Below are 25,605 nucleotides of genomic sequence, written 5' to 3'. Positions count from 1 at the left end.
AGAGAAATGCAACAGTTTTATAGCTTCAGTTTTTTTGTTCAGAATGAAACCTTATTAAAATATGACAAACCCACAGTGGTTTAACCGACGTGCCTGACCTTGACCGTAATATATTTCTCTGGCCTCTGGCAACCGTAATCAGCAGAACGGAGAAACCGCATTGGGAGCACCTGAAGACAATATCCTTCATCAAGGAAGGGAGCATTTAAGGAACAGTAAAAGCCTCAGGAGGTGAGCAGGACATCACTGGAATTAATTTTGTGATTATTAGAGAGAAGGACAATGTGTAAGCCTTTCTCTCCATCCCAGTACTGCTTTCTGGTCAACTCAACATTCACAGGTCAGTGAAAAGGTGTTGCCCTGAGTCCAGCAGAAGCATTGGGCTGGCTGTTTGAAGAGGCAATGGATGCCAGAGATGCTGGAAAGAGGATCCCAATCTTCCCACAGAAGACCACATCAGAGAGGCGACAGCCGGAGGGCATCTTCCCATTAGTGTCTGTGACAGCAGTGTGAAATCCAAAAGGAAGCCATGCTGCTCGACCTCCCAAAACCATGCCTGTATATGGCCATCATCCACTCCATCAAATCCCAAATGCTCTGTGACAGGAAAACTGACTAAACTGATGATCATGATCCTAGTGGATTCCAGTTTCATTCTCCTCCAGTTCAGACTTATTCGCTTACTCAATAAGTGCCCTAATTTCCCATTACTTGTATGCTTAAGTTATCCTGAAGCAGTTGCGCTCTGCAAAGCCACGCTACAGAACATTGTTTCCTCTCTCTACTAATGTAAGGATTCCAAAGGAAATTCCAAAATAGCGATTCCAATGAGGATGTAAAAAGGAGTCTAAGCCACCTGGTGAGCAAATTCTAAAAAGTGTTCTTAGAGATCCCCAGTCAGACTGAGGTGACAGCACATCATGTATGCACACTGCTGGGGGGAGCCTTTTCATTGTTCCTAGAACTACTGGCAGTAGTTCCAGCTTCATGGCGTGTTCACACTGCAGGAACTAATTTAGTTCTAGGAACTCCATTTGGGGGAACTAAATTAGAGTTGTCATAGGATATTTAGTCAGATTTTCATGCTGTTTCGATCGCGTAAATTGTGTTTACATAATATCTCTGTTATCATGAAACCCACGACACAACAAAATCAGCTCCGATCATGACTAATAAAGACGTCGCTTCAGATTTCCTGCTATGGTGCGAATGCAACCAGGAAAACGGCCCGAGGGAGAAATTGGTTCTCTAGGAACGACCATGCTGGCTAGTTCCTAGAACTACACATTGCAAAAGCACCTTAAGACAGCGGCCTGACTGGGTTTGAGGACAGATTATTGAGTAGGTGAGCTAAATGCTCTAACTAGGGGTCATCGAAGAGACCTGGATGTCTCAAAATCCAATCCTGGGTCTGTAGTGACTAAATGAACAATGGACTTGTCCAAATACCCACTTGTGGTCTTTGCACTTGACCACTTGTCTACATAATGCATTTCATGTATTTGGCCCAAGTGTTCAAGTGAGCGTGAAGACCACAAGTGTGTGTAGAACTTTTCATTACCCAATGGGACACAATTATAGGGTTGTAAAAATGCAAGTGTTTACAGAGCTTTGTTTTGATTTTTAATACTTTGCATTTTAAAACAAACTTCTAAATGGCTGTTCAGTAGTCCGTATAACAGATGACACAATTTAGTAATTGTGGTGCTTCTAAAGAAGTGATTAAAAAGCCGTTGCAATGCAAGTACAAAATAAATATACTGATCTTTGCACCAATAAAATATGCAACACAGTATGTTTTACTACCAAATTATGTGTAATATATAATTATTATTAATATTGAACTTACACTGCAATGGTTTCCATGATCTCTGCAAAAGGTTTTGATTTATATCCTGAACATGATGTATGATGCGATACACTTAGCCTCGAAGATCCCACTTTATTCAATATATACATTGAAATTAATAATTTTATACAATGCACTCATTGTGCACATACATGTTTTTACAATGTACTTATATTTTTTAAAATACCTGCATGTAATTACATCTGTAATTAATTTTTGTAATTACACTGTTGACCCATCTCTTACACCTTAAACCTACCCATACCACCAAACCTGTCCCTAACCTTACCCGTATCCCACCTCAATAGCAGCAAAAGTGTTTTGCAGTACAATATGAACACAATAAGTACATTGTACTTATTTCTTTATGTAAGTACATAGTAGTTAAGGCCACCTAATATAAAGTGGTACTGCCTCGAATACTGCGCCAGAGGATTTGCGTTTAGGGCACTGTACTTTGACGTTTTTAAGACCTGGGACAGTTAAACATACCTATACACTGTCGCGTGCATTTGGACAAGCCCAATCTCTCAAGCATAGGTGTGTATCCCATGCTGTGAGAACCCAGCCCTAGAATAGTGGTTCCCAACCCAGTTCCTGGAGGCTTCCTAAGGATGGCCACACACTAGAAGATTTTAAGCACGATTTTAATCAAGATGTGCATCCCCGAACGATCAGGGCAACGATCAGATCATTATGATTATTTAACTGCTCCTGATCGAGACGGCGCATCCCCGAACTCAAATCGTAAATATCAAACATGTTTGGGCTGCCTCTAACGTGATACCTGCAATAGCCGGATGTTGCGTGCTTCTATTGCTGAAACTTGGCTTACACAATCATGCCACAAAAGCGAAGTACTGAGAAAGAACATCACTCGTATTCTTTTCTATACTTTGTTTTCACTGTGAAACAGAACGCACGCCTGAAGAGCCAGCTGACGATGTCAATTGTTCTCCATTTGATCTCGATAGTCTCTGTGAGATCTCGTGTCACTGTGAAATCTTACAACAAGTGTGTGGTCTCGCGGTCTGCTCGAATCATCCAAGTGTGCGCGTTCAGAGGATTATAAGGCTAAAACTCGGTTGAAACGGTCTTCATGTCTGTGGTTTCCCATGGTTTGAAAATTGTCTAGTGTGTGGGCAGCCTAACAAGCACATTTTGCATGCCTCCTTAATAAAACACACCTGATTTGGGTTATCAACTCATTAGTAGTCCTGAAGACCGGAAATGGGTTTGTCAGACAAAGGAGAGATGCTCCAGGAACATGGCTGGGAACAACTGCTCTAGAGACTGAACAACAAATGCCAGGGTGATTCAGTGTTTTTTTGCACACCAAGACTATTATATTGTGAAAGTTATCAATAATGCAGATTATATATCTTAGATGGATCCGATTTGGCATGTAAAAACCATTCCTTCATCCACCCATCTATCTATCTTCTGGCACTCTTCCCTGCAGAAATGGCCATGGTCATGGTCAAATACGTTCAGTCTGATCTGTAAATACTGTATCCTTAAAAACCTGTGCTAATTAGGCTAATTTCATCACAACTGCATTCAGCTGCCTTGTTAACATTTGTTAATTAAGCCAAGTATTCACAACAGTTTCATTAGGCTACCTAGCAATTGCTGTTATAATTCAGTATAGCTTCAAAGAAACACCACATATACAGTCAACTAGAAGCAATTATCTGGACTTACTGGACATTCTGGCAATACAAATTCCTGCAATTTGTGATTATTTGTATTAATTGTGATGGTTGTGCCACAATAGGGACATTCAGGTAGAACTGACAAACTTGGCAACACACTGGGAAATCATGTCAACTTTGGATGTATATTGTTTGAGGACAGCGAAGGAGCTCTCAGGAATTGATGAAAATCTCTCTGGGCGGTGATTAGGGCTTGGAGTTGGAGAGCAGAATTATCTTCCTGTTTTAAACAAGCTGCTCAATGTGTCATTGGTTTGAGATGCAAGTTTCTGTCTGTGATATAGCTTGTGAACACTTCGCCACACTGAAGCTTGTGAAGAACATGCCCCTCTTGCAGTGTTGGGGAATAACTAGTTACATGTAACGGAATTACGTGATTTAATTACAAAATAAATGCAATTAGTTACAGTTACTGAGAAAAATGTGTAGTTAAATTGCAGTTACTTACGATCTCAAAGTAAAAAGAGGTGCTAAAGTCTGATATTGTGGTGGCTGTGCTTTAAATTAAATGATTATAACTTTAATTCAAGTGATGAAGGATTTCGAAATTCTGATAGTAATCAGTGTTGAGTTCTACTGTAAGGTTAACCCTGCTTGGTTTAAATGATTCAAAATGATTAATAGTTGAAAACATTAGAAATTTAGAAAAGTAATCAAATGTAATCAGTTGCATTACTTTAATAAAGTAATTGAAGAGTTACACTACTTATTACATTTTAAAATAGGGTAACTTGTAATCTGTAACCTATTACATTTCTAAAGTAACCTTCCCAACACTGCCCTCTTGGTAGATGTTGCCCTACACAGCCTGCATAATGTGTGTGTATGGAGCGGCGCTACCGTTTTTGGACATTTAGGTGGGGCTCAGTGCCCCTTTCAGCCATTCCCTTAATTGGTCAGATGGAAGGGAGCTGGGATGAGTTAATGTTTTAGAAGGGACAAGGGATACCGCTTTCCAGAGATTTGTTTAAAAGTCATGTAAATTCATCTTTTTTGTGATACAGTAGATTTAGTAGATGCGAGTGGTTTGGCTTTTTTGTGTTACATTACATCTTACTGCACCATTCTTATCTGCAAAATTGCTTATTGCTGTTTATGTGTCAGTTAATCAATCCAGACTAAACAATAAACAAAACAAAGCAGTTCTTGACCCCTTTAAAGTGGGAAGTATTTTAATTGTAGTTGCACAACTTTTAAATAACTATGAATTATTATTACTCCGCTAAATTTCATAAAATCAATGCCAGGAAACAACAATGTCAATCAAGACAGCAATACGTAATTCTCCATGCAGAGGTCTGTGCAGAAATAGTCCAGGAGTGCACAGATCTCATGAGCTGGTGATTTCTCTGGCATGGCTGAGTGTATTGAACAGAGATTAAATAAATTTAGCCAACAGTTCTGGCAGCTTCAGATGAGATTTATTTCCAATGTGTGTTTGCTGTAGTTTGTTTGTGTATCACAATGACTGTATTAGAGATGTTTAAAACTAAATAAGCTATTGCTGAAAAAACTAAATGAAATATTAATCAAATATAAGAGAATTGTGTTTTTTATTCATGCAACATTAGTTTATAATTCAAACAAGTAATTAACAGTTTTCCTGTAGCTCAAATAGTAGAGCATGGCGCTAGCAACGCCAAGGTCATGGGTTCGATTCCCTGGGAAAGCAAGAGCTGATAAAATGTAAAAACTGTAACTTGAATGCAATGTAAGTCGCTTTGGATAAAAGCGCCTGCTAAATGCATAAATGTAAACATACTGCAATATTTACTAAAAATAGTTAAAAGATTTCAAATACTTGGGGAAATTAATTTTAACATTGCTATAAAATAAAAAAAGTATTGGAATTAGCAATCATGGGAATTAAAGACACATAATACGAGCTGAAATCTATTTAAAATGTATTCAGTGCTTTTCTGTACTGAATACACTGAAAGCATCTTTTATTTGGCATTAGCAGAGTCGCTTGTAAAAAGTTCACAGGAAGTTTACAGGAAGCAGAAGTGTGTCAGAGATCAAAAGTGTTTGTTTGGATTGTGTATCTCCCAGCGGTGATGAGCAGAGAATGAGCGCGCTCATGGGCTTCAGCAAGGGTTTGTCACCGTCTCAAGACGATGTGTTTGCATACACACTTCAGACCCAGCCAGAGGCGGGAACAAACACAAACACACACGCAAACTCTCGCAGGACGCTGCGGTTTGCTGCTGTCTGCATCTGATCTACCTGCATCCGTGAGTCACTCATGGGTAATATCGGAGCTTTCATTACACTTTGGTGTACGAATCATATTTTAAAACATCTGAGCAATCTTAAACCTGAAGTCAAAAGCTTCTCTTTTTTTTTTTTTTTTACTTGTGCCTCAGTGTGAACTGTAAGCTAGAATTTTAGAGTTAACGTCAAAAGTCTGAGTGATAGAAAACTGGGTTAGTTGTGTTGTCCGCTGTGAATGCTGATAAAAACATTCAGGGAAACATTTGTTTTTTCATGTAGTTGCTGTCATGATTTAGTCAGAGGGTTATGCGTTGGCCTGATTAATTGATTGAGGAATTGAGTGAACATCGCTGTATTTCAGTGCAAAAACCTGTTCCTTATCCAGTTTAACCTGCTTGCACTAAAATAGCACTGTCATATTTACATCTGCTAAAACTTTGATTGTCTAAATGAATAAATGTAAATGTAAAAAACAGGTTGTTGCATCAAAAGCAGAGACGTTATGCAAATATTTCCATGTCAGAAATAAACATAGTATAGGAGTAATTATGGGGCCAAGCACATCAGTACATGTATATTACATTCAGAATTATCTAAAAAAAACATATAAGGACAGCAGAAGTTTATGAAGATATTTGATGTAATTTGAAAGGTTATGCCGTTTTCCCTCAATTAACTCCTAATTTGCTGCCTATTGATAGGAAGTAAGGTAGTTGTTGTAGTTATGTTTAGGTATGGGGTAGGTTTAAGGTGTGCAGAATGTGGTCATGCATTAATATGTGATTTTTAAGTACTAATAAACAGCCAATATGTTAATAATGCGCATGCTAATAAGCAAGTAGTTAATAGTGAAAAGTGATCCCTGAAGTGATACCTCATTTGAAAACTATAAGCACATTCATCAAATTTCACAAAAAAGTAACATCCATTTTTATATTTCGGTGTGTGTGTTGTGTACACAAGATATGCTATTGTGTGTATACGGGTGTAAAGATGAGGTGTTTGCTCCTATGAGAGCTGATTAGGTTGAGTTTTTCCCATAATGCTCTTGGCAGGTCAGTGGTGATACTGTGACTCCTCACTGAGCTCAGGGCGTAAGGAGTTTGGATGGGGGGCGGATGGTCTGTCACAGCCCTTCATCTCAAGCTATATGAGCTCAACACGAGTAAATAATACATTTCAGCATCCATCCGTCCTCATGACCTCTGACCTCTCCGACTGAGCAGAGCCGACTGCAGTGTGAAGAACTGAGAAAACAAGATCCCACACAAGACTGCAGTCAAAAGAAAACAACCTTTTCTTTCTGACAGACAGATAAGTATAATCCTGACAGCGAAGTAAAGCAATAAATAAATCCTTTTGTTTGTATTCTTATGTTTAAGAAAGTTCTCCATGATCTCTTTCTCACATGTTACAGGCAGGCAGGCTAGCTTTAAGGTAACCAGATTTTTTAGATGAAAACCACAGTGAAATGTCTGATTATTTAAGATTGGGAATTATTGTCTGTGAATTGTCTCCGTCGGCTTCTCCGATTAAGAAGAAATCCAAGCCACCGACCGCGAGCGATATGATGGACAAGATGGCGAACTCTGTTACACACTTTGAGGACATTCTAAGAACCGAGTTGACGGCGATGCGGAACGAGTTTGCTTCTCACATGTCAGTTGTTCAGCCGCTATGCTCTAAACTGGATCTTCTTACAGGGGAGATGAGAGAACAAAAGAAAGTTGTTGCAGATCACGATAGGCGAGTAGCTGCGCTCGAGCAACAGGTTGTGGACTTACAGGATCGCAATAGGTGCAGCAATCTGCATCTGGTTGGATTGCCTGAAGGCTCCAAAGAGGACGACCCTATGGGCTTTTTGAAAAGAGCGCTACCGATGTGGCTCCCGTCTCTGGCGGGCAAAGAGATTGAAGTAGAGCGAGCGCATCGCATGTACACAAGGCTCTCCTCAGATCGTGTTTTCATCTTTAAACTGCTACGGTACACGGACAGGGAGCTCATTCCCTGATGAAAACCTCCGACGGAGCAATGCTGTCTTTCTTTCCAGATTTTTCTCCGGTCACCGCAAAAAGAAGTGCATTTGCACCAATTAGGAAGGAGATGAGAGACGCTGGCATCCAGAATTTTCTCCTTTATCCTGCAAGACTGAAGGTCATTCTCAATCAAGGTGAACCTAAAATGCTATATTCCCTAGAAGAAGCAAGAGTTTTTCTCAGATCCCTTTCATCCATCAACTCTCAGTGAACTTCAGCTGGACATTTGCTGTCTAATGCTCTAAATGGTTAGGTGTCTTTCACTGTTCACTTTAATGTTCACTTCTTAATTCATACTTCATTGTGCATACAGTATCGCTTACTGATTATGATATTATATTTGTTTTAGTTGTATTCTTTATCTGTTTTTTCTATCTATCATTTTTTTTTTTAAAGAAATACTACCTAGTCAATATGTGACTATGGGGCCAAATGTTGGTGCTACAGTAATGTGCAGGTTTTTGTTGACGCCACGGACCATATTAAGGGGTGCTGGCAGATCAAGGTTTGTTCTTGGTTTGATCTACCATAGTTGATGGGAATGTGTTTATGTTTTTTTGAATGGTAATGGGGAGGGTGGGGGGTTTAATGGTAGACTCAACTGGTTTTATTTTCAAACTTGTATTTTGTCTTATTGTGCAGTAATTATGTTTGATACCTATGACTGACCTTAATATTCTGAGTTGTAATATTAATGGCCTAAATGGCCCTCACAAACATACAGGTTTTCTGGATTTTTTGCGAAGAAGAAAGATTGATGTTCAAGAATCCCATTTGAAAGAGGAGGATATGCACAGGTGTAGTAATACGTTTTATGAAGTGGTATCTCACTCATCTTTGGAGACTAAAACCAAGGGTGTCCTAATATTGGTGCAGAGGACTTTAAATATTACTATTTTAGATAAAGGTTGTGATAAAGATGGTAGAATAACACATATAAAAACAATAGTGGAGAATAGGAATATTGTATTTCTCTCAGTTTATGCCTCTTGTACTCCTGACCCTACTTTTTTCTGTTTTGTAAACCTATCTCTTGAAGTTTTCAGATTTTGAAATTGTATTGCGTGCAGATACGAATTCTGTAAAGTTGCATATCTTAGATAGATCTGGACCAAAGGAATCACTCTCAAGCTTTGTGTTCTGACAAACTTTGGCAATTTGTAACCTCATCCTCGTTGGTGGATAGTTAGCGTTTATTAAACCCTTCTGCTAAGTCTTTCACTTTCTTTTCTGCTACTCATAAATCCTATTCACGAATTGACTATATTTTCATTTCTACTTCTTTATCTTCAGCTGTTCGTGATGCCGATATCTGTTCCTTATCTCTGTTGGATCATGATGAAAATTTGTGCAGATTATCTCTGATCCCTCGGCCATCTCGTGCCACTAGATGGAGATTTAACCCTAAATTGTTACAGGATGAAAATTTTTGCAGTCAATTCAGAAATAAATTTGCTGAGTTTATTGAAATGAACCAAGGTTCAGTGGATGATCATCGAACACTTTGGAATGCAGTTAAAGGGTTTATAAGGAATAACTAAATTTCATATGCCTCTTTCCTTCAGAAAAACCGGCACAAAAAGATAGTTGAACTGGAATCACATCTCCAGAATCTGACTAGAGATAATCAGCATAGTTTCTCAGACAATACACTCAGTAAAATCATGGCGGTTAGGTCTGAACTCAATTCATTACTGAAACTCAGGGCAGAATTCCTGATCCAATGATCCAGGCAGAATTATTATTTTCAAGGGAGTAGACCAAGCCACCTTTTAGCCCTAAGATTACGCAACAATGAAAAGTTTGCTAATATTTCAGCAGTGAAATCCCAATCTGGGCTCATTATGACAGACCCAAAAGACATTAATATTGCCTTTCAATCTTTTTACTCTAACCTCTATACTTCTTCCGCTGATGGTGACCCTGACTCTTTTGCATCTGTTCTGTAAATTCATGGCATTCAGCTTTTAATGTTGTCTTCTTTTCTAAAATCTTTGTAAAACTTATTTTATTGTTATTTGTTTATCTATTAATATTAATTTATGTGTTTACCAAGGGGTGGTATGGGTTGGGGTGGGTTTTAAATTTGTACAGCTGATTTGTGCTTTGCACTACTGTTCCACAAAATAAAACTCAATAAACAATTGTTAACAAAACAAAAAAACAGGTTGAATTTTCATTTCATTTAGTTGTCCTTGTTACAATGTAAATATACATGTATTAAAGGGCTCCTATTATGGGTTATGAAAAGTTAATATTTTGGTTTTGGGAGTCTCCAACAACAGGTTGCGATGCATGCAAGGTCAAAAAACACTTTCATTGTCTTATAATATGCATTTTATTTTTACCTTACTTGCTCGACGGCTCCCAAACGATTCGCTCAACGATTCATTTTTCAAACCCCTTTTTTGCGTGACACTAATCTGCGCTGATTGGTCCGATTGGTCTTATTTTCATCTCATCTCGCCTGTAATGCCTGATAAAGCAGTGTTTGTGAGCACAGTGCTGATCTATGTACATCATTACCGGGGAAACCGCTATTTTACCCTCCAAAAGCCACACCTAGTGGCAAAGAATGAATTTACATTTTCATTTAGACCAACACGAAAAGACCAACAAGTGGGCAGGCAATATGCTAATGTTTCATGTTGACGTCAACATGAAACAGGTTGGGATTCGTTTTAAAAACGACTCGTTTAAATGATTCAGAGTCGACTCTGTCTTTAGAGAGACAATAACTTTATACACAGTACACTTTCAGATTTAAAACTTTGCAGGATGTTTTCATTCACTTAGAGCTGTGTTACACACTGCATGAAAGCTCATCTTCAAAAATCCATAATGGGGGCACTTTAATTAACAACATGTACTTAATAAAGGTTTAGAGTTTAGTTTATTGTTGCTTGTAATTATGCATAGTTAAACTATACTATAGTAAATATATGTAATGTGTAACAAGGACACATTATAATAAAGTTTTACCAATACTCCCATATTCTGAGTGTTCATCAGCACACACTAATAAACTGCAAAGACTGTAAATAACTGTGGGTCCTTTTTCATTCAACGAGTAAAAGACAACACTGAAATTCCACATGTATGAGATCATATAAAATATATTACATTTATAACAAGCAATATCTAGCATATTTCCCAAGAGAGCTGCAACCACTAAAAAAGGTACTGTCCCAGGAAAGGTTAGCTTCCTTATGTGTGGATAACTTGTCCCATTTATTTATCAATGATATGTCTCATTGTCTACCAGGAGAATTCACTGCTGTCTTCACTATAGCTGTTTATATGCATCACAGCAGAAAAGTTAAGAATCTGCATAAAGAACTCCACTGTAAAGACCAAAGAGATGCTTTTATTGCCATGGTGTCACACTAATATATAAAAAAAATGTCTAAACCTCCACTAACATTGCGTAAATACTCATTTTAACTAAGTGCAAGGTAAAGTGGTATAAGATCATATTTTTTAGAAGAATATGCGAGCACAAGCCAGGATATTAGTATCATTTTAAGCACAGGTAGCTTTTTAAATCTTTAGCTGTTCCTTAGTTTCATTCTTGCTTTCTTCAAAGTGAAGTTTTCCACTAAAGTCTTTGGTTTGACAGATTTTATAGCTATTACAGAAACAGTTGAGGTATTTTTATTCTTACAATGAAAGAAAATGAATCCTGAGAGCAAGGCCGACATAAACATTGAGGGTAAAAGCAGATGGTATAAGGAGGAGACAGGTTTAAAAATGAATATGAGAAAATCACAGCTCTCGATCAGCTAAAGAGGTCTGTGAAATCTGGAAAATGCAGTTGCTCAACAGCACTTGCTTAGCTGATAAGGAAGTACACATTTTTAAATCCACCACCTCGGTTCACAGGCTCAGTTCTGCTCTCATTTTTTGGAGTAAATCAGCAGAGCTGTAAACGCCATGTGACTAATTACTCTAAAGTTGCAGGAAAAGGATGCAACGACAGTACTGATTGGCTGACAGCATCACAAGAACATGCAGTCCTAAACCCTTCAAAAAAATTAAATTAAATAAAAAATATTTTGGTTACAGTTTAGGGACCGATTTTCACTATTAACTAGTTGCTTATTAGCATGCATATTACTATTACTGTTTATTAGTACTCATAAAGCACATAATAATGCCTTATTCTGCATGACCATATTTTAGGTCCAGTAATCCTACCACTTAACTAAATGTAACAACTGCCTTACTAACTATTAATAGCAGCAAATGAGGAGTTTTTGTATTTCTCATATTCCAATTTGGTATTAGATTTTCACCCATTTAAAATAAATGAAGTCTTTTAAGCTTGCTGCTAAAGAAATATATTATTATACTGTACAATATTACATATTTAAGTGCCTGGTAGCTTTGTCGTTCCTTTTTGCTGCATCACAATGTTACATCTACAAAACACACTTTTAAACTGTCCCAGTGTTGCTTTGCTTTTGTTTTGTTCATGTTTCACTGGCTGATCTGACAGTGGTAATGGGCATCATACTGGCAACTATTAACATGGATAATGCAAAGTCAAGTTTTTTTGCATAATGCCATTGCAAACACGCCCAATATATTAACAGCCGAATTTCCTCCCCATGATTTATTTGTTCTGCCAAGAAAAGGTTGTGATGGGGCACAAATAAGGCTGGTCATGGCATCCTCATTCTCAGACGGTCTCACCTGAAGCTCGGTTTGGAAGAAGAACTTCAGCGGGCACTGTGAGCAGTCGTAGATCTTGTCCTCCTGCCCGTGTGCGGTGAAGATGTGCTGCTGCAGTTTACAGGCCTGCACGAATACTGCAACAAGACACAACACATGCATTAAAGGCACATCTTTCCATACGCACTGCCAGTTTGCATCGCAGAACTTTTTGACACACAGGCCTGTGTTTAATTTCTTGAAATGAGTTCTGTAGACAAATGTAAGTCTTGCATGTACATGAAATAACTTTTAATGCTTTTAAAAGAATTTATTCTGCTCACCAAGGCTGCATTTACTAATAATGTGATATGTTATGAAAACAGTTTTCTGCTTTACATATTGTGAAAATCATGAGACTATTTGTTTTCAGGATCCTCTGATAAATACGAAGTTTAAAAGAACAGCAATTAAGTGATATAATATATATATATTGTGAATGTCTTTACCATCACTTTTTATTAATTTAAGGTGACCCTGATGAATAAAAGTAAAAAAAAAAAAAAAAGAATCACAAATTTACAAAATCTGTTGTATATTTTTGATAAATGCATAATTCCCATACTTCTGTTTGTGTTATTTTGTAGTTTTAATGACTTTACTTTTATTCAAAAATGTGGAAAGTTATAATAAATAACGAGTGTTTTATCTTTTTTTCTTCTTTTTTTTGATTTGGCATTGTATAGTAAAATATACTTATGCAGAAAGCAAAGCAAATCTTTTTTGAATATCATAATGTCAATCTCAAATTCAGTTTCTACCCATTTATCTCTCAGACCGCCTTTTCCTAATGGATCACATACAGCAAGCTCTCTCTGGTTATTTTGTTCATAATATTACTCAGATCAACTGAGGAAAGACACATGTTCTGTTTTCCGAGCTCACATTTTACAGTTTGGCAGCATATGAAAGAAGCATTGTCACGAATGAGTGAATCAAGATGCTGGGAAACCCAAATGTTTCCAGTCCTTCGCATCACGGGGGAACCAATCCCACCTGCGCTCAACTCTTTCGCTCAAAACACTCTGCGAATGTAATGCAGCTTTGATTCACCATCCAGCTGGAAGCATCCAGGGTTTGGCAGGCTGGAGAATGGTCAGCGGTCGGTGTTTTGAGTCATAGTGAACAGTGAGGAATAATGATGTGCTTTATTTAGAGCCACTGTAGGGACATAAACAAGCACAGGAACTACAGTCCCTTCCACATGCAAAAACAGTCTCTATTAGACAACGGTGCTAATTATATTGACATTATTAATATTCATGCAGACTCTTTATTTATGCGTAGCCTGATTTCAGTCACATATAATCTATGAAATGGCACTTAAAACACATGTGCGTCTGTGTGCTTTAATTAAGCCATGTGTGTGTGTGTCTGTGTGTGAGAGAGAGCATGCAGTTATTCTCACAGGAGTACTTCAAACATGCTGTTTGTTTTTAGAGACCCATATGTTAAGGGTGGCTGGTCGCACACACACGCCGAGTCGTGTCTCTGAGGTAAACAGTGAGTTTTGGTCTTCATTTGAATTTCTTACGAGGGATAAACAACTTTTGCCTTCATGCCACCGTGTGGATTTTGGATTTAGACCTAAATTTGATGTTCACTGCTACCATGCAAACTTTATTAGGGTCAATGAGAATCGGTGTCTTCTAATTAAACTTACACAGGTAAAACGATCTGGACATGCATCTGTGGGTTTGAAATCCTGCATATGAGCATAACTGAGCGATAATATAGAGAGAAAGAGATGGAGGTGATTTGGAGAATGGTTACCACTACAATGGCAGACTACAGTTTAACTTTACAATAACACTGTATTTGTTAATGTTCCTTAATCCATTCAGCATTCGGATAACAATTTATTAGTCAACACTGGTTAACGCATCATCATTAACTAACACTAAGTAATGCATTTGCTACAGTATTTATTAATCCTTGTTAATGTTAGTTAATAAAAATACAAATGTTCATTGTTAATTCATGCCAGTTCAGGTCCATTAAATAATATGAACAGATACCAATTTCAATAATGTGAAATGCTAACATGAACATTAACCAAGAATAATAAATGCTTTAGAGTTATTTTAATTTTTTAGTTCATGTTAATGTTTTTTTATTCATTTATTTATTTTTATTGTTAATAAATGGAACCTTATTTTAGAGTGTTACCGTGGGTTTATCTTTGTTAAGATGGACATATATCGATGCATTTCTAAATATTAATAACTTCAATTGTTATAATTTGCTAATGCATCATTTAACATGAACTAACAACTCCTTTTTACAATGTTAATTTATCTGGGTTTGTGCTTATTTATTCATTTACAGGTCTTAACATTCAAGATGCATGTTAACATTGCTTAATGTATTAGTTACCATTAAATAACAACGAACAGCACCTTATTAAAGTTACTTTAAAGCAGTAAAGCGTTTTTTATTGTTGTTGTTTTCCTGTAAAGTAACTAACTGTAAAGCAGAAACCACCGTGTCTTTCTAATGTTTCTGAACTCCTTACTAACATGAATTTCTTTTAATAAAGCGTCTATTATGCACATGTGTGAACCTTATTATAAAGTGTGAACTATTTCTACATCATTTGATAAGTTACTAATGTGTGTATGCTCATAACTAACATCATATGTAAAGGAGCATTTATTAAGGGCCGTTGCTGGATCGTATTGTAAATTGATGACAATTCACACTTTTCCAACATTTGCAGAACTTTTCATATTTGACTATCATAACAAATCTACTGTGAACCTTTTCTGAACATACAGGAAAACAACTAAAATCTATGGTACGCATTTCTCAAATCCAATATCTTCGCAGTATCTCTGACACAGAAAAGCACTGATTGCATTTTCCTTCAAAAATATCTCTATTTTATATTTTTGCCTGCACACTGGGTTCCTGAACTCCAATGTTGTTTAATAATGGGAAATCACACATTTAATTCACGCTCAAATGGAGCTAAATTTGGATCTGTAAAACAGATCCACCGATCAGAGGCAGAAGACGCTGCTACCACAGTACTTTTGAGGTCACTCCTGTTTCCATGGTAATGATTGGTGGGATTGTGGGTACTGTAGTTCTTCACCATGCACTTAATGTCAGGGTTTTTTTTTTTTATGAAATTGAAATTGCACTTATAATGGCTTCAGGAGACACATATGCTAATATTTAACAAGATCAGGATGATTCTTTCTTGGCAAAACTGACCAATAATATTAAAATTAAATATTACAGTGTTTATTATAATTTATTTATCACTGCGCATCATCATCATTATTCCTTTGTTTAAAATAAGCATATGCCCTTCATCAAAAACATTAACGTTCCCTTCAATTCACCATGACGTGTCAGTGAGGGCTGGCCAATAAAGTCAGACCTTCAGTCCTTCTCACATGAAACAATCACAGTCATTTGCAAACGACAACACTTTCTACAATCCAATCATTTCCCAATGGACAAAACCAAGCAAAAAGCCATACTTTTCAAAAAGCTGTTTCCCATCATAATAAGGAACAAATGACACTCGAAATTTCCATTCCATGGTTTATATGTGCTACATTTTACATATTGCTAAATGTTTATTTATTACTAAAACTCAAATTCTCTACGGAGGCAATGAATGGGATTTTTACTTTACAGTAGCTTTAACTGAGCTGTTTGTCAAGAGACAAAGTGTCCAACGTGACAGCAACAACAGCAAATGAAGGACTAAAGTGTGTGTCTGTACAAAACTCACTGCCAAGATGTTCCAGTTGGCTTTACAGTTTTCCCATTATATATTGCCAAAGCTTTTATGAAAGTGCAGTACGTTCTTCTGTTCTCACAAAAAAATGTTAATGTGAGTGTTTGTGGTTTTGAATGATAGCTTGATGAATGTGCTACAACTGTTATGTAATGCAAATATATATATATATATTTTAAATATGCACATTTTTAATAAAGCCCAAAATTAAATGGTATTTTACAGTTATATAACATTAATAATGTTCATACAAACATTATGTTTTTCATCTTCTTTATTTATTCAGATACATTTTTTTATAATAAGGCTTTCAAATAACTCAGTATTAAGGAACCAATTAGTGATCCGAAAAGGATAATGTTAAAAAAGTATTAAAAAATGTGTAATTTGAGCATATTTACTTTTTGATTGTTATTATTTGTATTAAATGTATTGTACAAGAAGTTATTTTTTGCATTGATGGGCACATATTTACAAACCCAAGGCCAGGCTGCATTATTGTGCACACAATTGAGTGTAAAACTGTAGTGTTTTGTTGTGTAAAGTGAGACAAAAGCTCATAAGTGGCATGCAGAGTGTTTGTTCTGCGCTCGGCTTCCTCCAGGGTGAGCGGAGCTACTTTCAGCTGCGGGCTGCCTGACTTCACATAGCTGTCAAATGCGTCCCGCGAGAGCGACACTTCTGACATCTCCCCGCTGCCTCCGGATGGCTCCTCGACTCCTCTTTTACCTCCTCCCCCCCCTCGCTCCTCTCTCATCCTCCCTCACTTTGCATGATCACGCTGCGTCTGTCCTTCCCCATCCGCACTCCTTCATTCTCCTGCCTCCACTCTCTCAGGCCGAAACAAACGCTTCTATTAAAACTGGTCGTGTTGAAATAATAACTGGAAATCCTGTTACTTGTTACCTGTTATTATTTGTGCCTGTACCATCCTGACGGAATGAGCTGAATTTAGAGGCCATCATATTCTACTCAGTGAAGAGCATAAATGTCTCAAGTGAGTCTCTGCTTTCACACTAGATTTGACTGTTTTAGTTTCAACCCCATGTGTGTTTATTTTATTCATTAAATAAGTTATATTTGACTCTGACCCATTCAGATTCTTTTTTTCTGGCTAAAATATATTTATATATATTTTGAAAACAGTAATGCTCTATTAAATAGATTTTTAATTTGAAAATATATTTAGGTTCAACCTTCATATACCAAAGTATATTTAAAAATGTATTTCAGGGTTGAAAAAATACATTTCCAGTCTTACAGTAACTTTTTTAGGCAAAATTAAAATATGGATGGAAGAGCCTATTAGAAGTCAATTTAATAATTTAATAATATTACATTTTTTTATATATATTGCTTTTATTTTTTGGAACATTGTCAAGTATGTTCCTTGCTGATTTTTATTAAAATGTGTTATATGTTCACACACATCATGGAAAACAAATAAGGTTTTTCTGACATTTGTAATTTTTTTAATATATATTTATATTTGTATTATATATTTTTACAACAAATATTTATATTTTTAAATCAAATTATATATTTTTTTGTCAAAAATATATTAATAGACAAGAAAATTATTATTAATATTTTTTAAATGGCTGTTTATGACTGTGTACCAAAGTATAAATGACTACTCAAGAAAAGGATGTTTTGTTTGTTTTACTACCAAAACTGAACAAGCACAGAATGGTGTTTTTGCATCTCTCTGCTGGAAATACACTACAAGAGATGCAAAGAAAGGGATGTGCATGCTGAAGGCCACTTCTTTAGAGACAAACAGCAATAAAAATACACTCACTGCTCTGTTTGCAGGGCATCAGTTGTGCTTGTTGGCAAGGTGAGTTAGAAAACACTCACGCAACTGACGCTGGATAGCTTTCAAATCAAACCCCAGGCTACTGTTTTCAAGCAGAATCCGAGTTCAGAACATACCTTCTGCACAAATGAATTGATCCTAAATGTTATCTGGTATGGAAATGCCTCTAGATCAGTGTTGGGATGTGCATGTAGTCATATGTTTGTCATTATTTCTGCAGTGCGGATGCCGTCCTCACAGAGCTGCTTTCCTTTCTCTCTCCCTCTCTCACTCTCTCTCTCGCTCTCTCTCTCTGCTGCATGATCAATATGAGTGCGGAAGGAGACGTGGTGGGACCTGTCTGTCAGGCGCCAACACCAAATAAAGCCAAAATGAAAAGAAAAAAAAAAGCGCTGTAGATCAAGTCAATAAGAATGAGAGAAGCAGAGAAAGACAGAGAGAGACAAATGAAGCATGTTGTTGTGGCGGCAGTAGAGAAATACATCAAGATAAAGTGATTGTATAAGCTTAAGGTTTAGAGTTATATACATAATATCACTCCCGAGTCAGGGCTTCTCAAACTGTTTTGAAACAAGGACACCCTGGATGTATTTTCTCCATGGAGAAATACAGACCTACCAAGAGCTTAGGTTGTGAAGCAATGCTATAAATGACAGAAAACTGCTGTAGAAACTGCAAATGTAATTTTAAGTTCATTTTTTTAAATCATGTTTATTTATCATGTCTTTTTTTTTTTTTTTGTATATTGTACTGGATGATTTGGTGCTGTAGTTGACAATTCAAAAGTACATAGTTTTGTACCTTTGTTTAAAGGTGCCATAGAATGCATTGATACAATATTTTAGATATTTTAGATACAATATTTTTAGATTGTTCTTCTTATCCGAACATGGCCACTTCGGTTTGTTGCTCCTTGGTACTTTCTCTGTTTTTGTTTGTTTGTCCTGTCTTAAGCAACGTTTTTCCGATCAGCTTCACTAGAAACGAACTCTTGGACATAAGAAATAGCACACCAGATAACCTTTTGCCGACATTTGAACATTCGGACGTTTTACTGGACATTTTAGTTGGAGGAGCTGCATTTCTATACAAGTGCTCCAGGCGACGCAATCGAGGGAAGCGCGCTGGTGCACTCGTGAAATCCATACAGCGCAGTTTAAGGACTCCGCTGCCGAGTATTCACCTGCCGAATCTCCGCTCCCTTGCGAACTACAACACCTCACCCGCACAAAAAAGGACTTTTTAAACTCTTCTGCACTTTGTTTCACGGAAACCTGGCTGAACGGATCTATCCCGGACATCGCGCTATATCTAGACGGATTCCAGCTATTCAGAGCAGACCGCATCACCGAGTCGTCGGGGAAAACGAGAAGCGGTGGATTATGTTTTTATATCAATGAAGGCTGGTGTACAGACGTGACAGTTTTAAAGAGGATGTGCTGCCCAAACCTGGAAGCTCTCTTTATTAACTGCAAGCACGTGAGTTTTCCTATTTTATTCTGGTGAGTATGTACATTCCTCCTGACGCACGTGTGAGCGCCGCACTAGAACTGTTGGCTGACCAAATCACACACACTGAGCAGCGTTACCCGGACTCTTTCATTATCATTCTCGGTGATTTTAATAAAGCTAATCTCACCCGCGAACTGCCTAAATACAGACAACACATCACGTGCCCCACCAGGGACAGCAATATACTGGACCATTGCTACACTCTATTAAAGGATGCGTATCACTTTGTCCCCCGTGCACCACTGGGACTCTCTGATCACTGTTTGGTTCATCTTCTACCAGCCTACAGGCAGAAACTTAAATCTGCTAAGCCTGTAGAAAAAACTGTAAAGAGATGGACTGTTGAAGCAGAGCAGGGTTTACAGGCCTGCTTCAAACTTACTGATTGGAGTGTTTTTGAGGCTGCAGCTACTGATCTGGATGAGCTCACTGATGCCATGACGTCCTACATTGGTTTCTGTGAGGACATGTGTGTACCCACCAGAACTTATTTAACATTTAACAATGACAAACCTTGGTTCAGTACAAAACTCAAACAGCTTCGTCAGGCCAAAGAGGATGCTCACAAGTGTAGGAACAAAGCCTTGTACAAACAGTTCAAATACACACTGAATAGAGAGATAAGAGTGGCAAAGAAAAACTACTCTGAAAAGCTAAAAAAAACAGCTTTCATGCAACGACTCTACATCAGTGTGGAAAGGCCTGAAAGCCAACACCAGTTACAAGACCCCTCCCCCCAGCACCGAGGCCAATCAACAACTGGCTGAAGACTTGAACAAGTTTTATTGTAGATTTGAAATGCAAAAGCCTGGTCTGACACTTCACACCCACTCTGACCGTCTCACAACACAGCCATCAACACCTTCCCCCTCCCACCCCCCTACTGTTTCTCAGCCTGTAATCAAGATCTGTGAAGAAGATGTAAGAAAAGTCTTCAGGGAACAGAATATAAGAAAAGCCAAAGGCCCAGACGGTGTCTCTCCAGCCTGCTTCAAAGCCTGTGCTGTCCAGCTATCATCCATCTTCACATTGATCTTCAACAGATCACTGGAGCTGTGTGAAGTCCCCTCCTGCTTCAAACGCTCCACCATCATCCCTGTACCCAAGAAACCAAAAATCACAGGACTTAATGACTCCAGACCTGTTGCTTTAACGTCTGTGGTGATGAAGTCATTTGAGAGGCTTGTGTTGGCTCACCTGAAGGACTTTACTGGTCCCTTGCTGAACCCCCTGCAGTTTGCTTACCGAGCAAACAGGTCTGTGGATGATGCAGTCAACGTGGGACTGCACTTCATACTCCAACATCTGGACAAACCAGGGACTTATGCAAGGATCCTGTTTGTGGACTTCAGCTCCGCCTACAACACCATCATCCCGGACAACCTTCAGAATAAACTGACACAGCTCTCCGTCCCCACCTCCGTCTGTCAGTGGATCAACAGTTTCCTGACAGACAGGCAGCAGCTAGTGAGGCTGGGAAAACTCACATCTAACACCCTCACCATCAGCACTGGAGCTCCTCAGGGCTGCGTTCTCTCCCCACTGCTCTTCTCCCTCTACACGAACGACTGCACATCTAAAGACCCCTCTGTCAAACTTCTGAAGTTTGCAGATGACACCACACTGATCGACCTCATCCAGGATGGTGACGAGTCTGCTTACAGACAGGAGGTTGATCAGCTAGCTGTCTAGTGCATTCACAACAACCTGGAGCTCAACACGCTCAAAACTATAGAGATGATAGTGGACTTCAGGAGAAACCCCCCTGCTCTCCCCCCACTCACCATCATAAACAGCACTGTGACTGCAGTGGAGTCATTCAGGTTCCTGGGTGCCACCATATCCCAGGACCTGAAGTGGGATACTCACATCAACTCAAAGGCTCAGCAGAGATTGTACTTTCTTCGTCAACTGAAAAAGTTCAACCTGCCACAGGTGCACATGACACAGTTTTACTCTGTTGTAATTGAGTCGGTCCTGTGCTCTTCTATAACTTTATGGTTTGGGTCAGCCAACAAATCATATATAAGAAGAGTGCAGCGGACTGTTAGGTCAGCAGAAAGGATCATTGGTGTCCACCTGCCCAGCCTTCAAGACTTGTAATACTCCAGAGTGAAGAAACGGGCAGATAACATCATCACAGACCCTTCTCACCCTGGACACGACCCGTTTGCGCTTCTCCCCTCAGGCAGACGCTACAGATCTCTGTGCGCTAGAACATCTAGGCATAAAAACTGTTTTTTCCCCCATGCCATCTCTAGCCTAAACAACTAACACAGAAATTATTACCTGTGTTCTGTAATTCATGCCTGTAACTCATTCCCCATCTCTAATTATTGACTCTCTCCCTAGTACTTTGTAAATATATATGCATATTTTTCTAAACAGCTGTATATATAGAGTAAATGAGGCACAAATCTGTACATAAATCTTCTGTTCCAGATTCTTAAACATTAATATTAATATTATTATTGTTAAGTCTTATTTAAATGTTTCTGTTCTCATGTCAGGTATGTATGTATGCATGTATGTACCAGAGCTTCTTAAAAACCACAACAAAATTCCTCGTGTGTTTGCGCACACTTGGTGAATAAAGCTGATTCTGATATCTACATAGAAGATATGTGGCTTAGGTAAGCGCAAAAAAATCTGCAGAAACTGTTTTACATTTACAGCCCTAGGATTTGTCTCTTGAATTAAATGGTCTGTTATTACCTTATTTGGAAGGGTCATGAATAATAAAGTTGAGCTCTGCTCTGATTGTTTCACAGTGCGGCTCATTTCAGTAGCTCCCACAGCAGGAAACATAGGGAGGAAAATATATATTTCAATACTTTCTCTCGCAGTAATATCATTGGGTAATTATACTGTATATAAAATGCGGGCATCAGGGAGCCGCTATTAATATGCCGGGCATTGAAAATGCACGATTGCTTTTTAGTTTCACTTTCGCAATTCGCGATCGCTTGTGCTCTGTTTATACTATGGAGCGGCAGTACTTACCACCAGTGCTTGAAGTGGGCCGGTACGCACCGGTACACAGTACCGGCACTTCTATATTTCAGCCTTTAGAGTACCTGCACTTTTTTGTGCGTACCGGAACTTCTGACGTTGCCAGTACTCAGAGTAAAATCGTCAGGGTCTGGGTGATTAGACTATATGATCCCATATATGATTAGAAATTATATAGAAACTATGTAAATCACACTACCCAGGCGGGATCACCTCTCATCTCGACCAATCATGTGAATGAACGCAAGCAGAGTCGGTCTACTTCATTGTGTGGTGCGCGAGAGCATGTCAGGTGAGGCGTGCGGAGTAGTAGAATAATAATGAATTATTGATTTCTAATTTGCATTGGTACTTTATAACGAAAATCATATCTTAAAATGAAAAGAAGCAGGCTTTAGCAATCACATCATTTTAAATCGTAAACTCCTGGAAAATCCAAGGATCCAGTGAACAAATTCGAACAGTCAGCTCAAAACAGCGCTAATGCCGATTTTATCAGCGATTAGGGAGAGAATAGTGACTTACGTCCAGATGTCAGTAAAATTATTATTTTCAGCATGTATTTGGCTTAAAAGCAAGAGTGTTTTATTATGAACGCTGATTATGTGGTGGTCAGAGATTTAGCGATTCTGAATGGATCCGTATATTAAAGGCAGGCGATTTAGTGGTCTTTGGCGTCTCCCTGTGGTCCTGTTTGGTATCACAGCTTGACTTGTGCTAATTTGTATTGAAATCGGGTGAGTACCAGCACTTCTTTTTTTCCACTTCAAGCACTGCTTACCACACATTTTTCAAGATCAGATGCTTCTCAGTGGTGCTCAGGATCTGTAAATCATTTGCCATCATCCTCAGTCATCTCTCCTTACTCTGTTTATGTGGTAAGTTAAATCTTATGTACTGTAACAGGCTGCCGCTAGCAAGGAGCTAACCATGTCCCTTTAGTGGCTCACGTTATTTTATTAGAACAAATAACGCGTTTTCCGTGCTTTTCTGAATACAGACACCAACCCATCCCTGCACTTCACATCCCCTGCACAGCCTGAAACATAACATTTATTTCCATGATCTGCCATTTTCGCTGTTGTCCTCGCTTGTTTCTTCACAATACCTGCAGAACTTCATTTCCATGTACAGAACTGCTTAACTATGCCAAGGTAAATACAGTTTTCCATTCTATGGCACCTTTAAATTTCAAAAATAAAATTGCTTCAAGTTGATGTAAAGTTGCGATTCAGGGCTTGTTGGTTTGGATCAAATCTCAAATTCTCTTTTAAATAATTTTTTGACTTGCACATGAAGACAATGTAAAAATTACTTACAGACCCACAGAATTTTGACACTGGCCATATTTTTTAAAAATTTGCTAATTAATGTTAACCTTACGTTAAAGATAATCAGTGTAATAAATAATGATAATAAATAATAATAATAATGAAATAAATAATAAATAATGTTTTTTCGTATATACTGTGAGATCTGAGCAATCAGAATGATCCAAACTTTTATAAATCATGATTGTTTGAATGCAGTTCCATCATAAGTGTCCAAGTGTTTGTGAAAGCCTGACTTAAACAACAGTTGAAAGAGTTTGAAAAGAGGCTTTGAGCACTGAGCAGCAAACAGCCTCTGTGAGCTCTGGGCTTGCATTATGCAGACAGTTAACCTCTGCTGACACCAGGGATGAGACGCTTTCCTCTCAGGACGGGGTCTGATCCCACTCTTCACATCCAGAGACAGAGCAGATCATTATCATTAACATCCACTAATACAGTCCTGCTCTTCTCACTCACTGTCACAATACCACACCAGCAGTCCAAAGACTCGACACACGTGACGGAATTCATGTTTTTCTTTCATCTCAAAAATCTAAATGTTCACTAAAATGCATGAAATTATACTTCCATTTGTGTTATTGCATAGTTTTGATGACTTTACTATTATTCTAAAATGTGGAAAACGGTTGTTAATTAATAAAACAACTATGACTGTTGTTATTATTAAAAGCCTGATTGATTGTAGTGTTGCTCTGCATATACAGTACACACACACACATGCGCGCGCACACACACACACACATTTGTTTTTGTGAATTGTGGGGACATTCCATAGGCGTAATGGTTTTTATACTATACAAACCGTATTTTCTATCGCCCTACACCTACACCTACCCCTTACAGGAAACTTTGTACATTTTTACTTTCTCAAAAAAAAAAATGTAATATGATTTAAAAGCCTTTTGAAATATGGGGACATGGGGAAATGTCCACATAAATCACCTTCTCCTTGTAATACCTGTCATACCCATGTCATTATACAAATTTGTTTCCTCGTATGGCACAAAAACACGCACACACACATAAAGATGTACCTGTGAAGCAGACGGGACACTTGAAGATGCCGCCCATGCCCTCAAAGCTGTGCTCGATGAGGTGACACTGAAGTTTCGCTGGAGAGTCGAAGGTTTGACTGCATAGTTTACATTCATGAATGAGACCTTCCTCTGGGAAAAGACAGAAAAACACAAACACAAGCCTGTGTCACTGGAAACGTCTGAAAGATGCACAATGCAAGCACACTATCCCCCGTTTCATAGACAAGGCTTAAGCCTAGTCCCATACTAAAATGCATGTCAAGGCTATTTCAACTGAAAGAAACTTGCACTTGAGTGATCTTAAAATATGTCAGATTTATTGTTTTGCCTCAAGATGCACACCAGTAATGTTTTTATCTAAGGCATATTCTTAAATGTCCTAATTGAACTATGGCCTAATCCTGGCTTAACCTCGGCCCTGTCTGTGAAACCAGGCCTATATGATTTGCAGTATATTTTAAGCATTCATATTCAATTCTCTTCTAATAAAACATGGTTAAGAATAAACACAATTGAAGACAATGAAATATCATTAGTTGTTCATTATTTAAATAGTCATGTCTGTCATCTGTACTTTTAGAAGATGGCAATATGATTCAGAATTTACAGG

The 25,605-nt window shown here is 38.1% G+C and overlaps 1 protein-coding gene across 1 annotated transcript in view; it reads right to left on the bottom strand.

The window, feature by feature from the left end:
• LOC306880784 (zinc finger protein 521-like) overlaps positions 1-25,605 on the bottom strand; it is a 93,097-nt gene that overhangs the window by 1,432 nt on the left and 66,060 nt on the right. The window contains exons 5-6 of the mRNA XM_079434545.1: positions 24,993-25,124; positions 12,510-12,625 (exon numbers count right to left, since the gene is read on the bottom strand). Of these exons, the coding sequence (XP_079290671.1) occupies positions 12,510-12,625; positions 24,993-25,124 (248 nt within the window). The remainder of the gene's footprint in view (positions 1-12,509; positions 12,626-24,992; positions 25,125-25,605) is intronic.

Source organism: Barbus barbus (assembly GCF_936440315.1).
Source record: "Barbus barbus genome assembly, chromosome: 15".
NCBI classification, from domain to species: Eukaryota; Metazoa; Chordata; class Actinopteri; order Cypriniformes; family Cyprinidae; genus Barbus; species Barbus barbus.
Note: the sequence above shows the minus strand (reverse complement) of the source record. Positions and strands in the feature narration are given on the sequence as shown.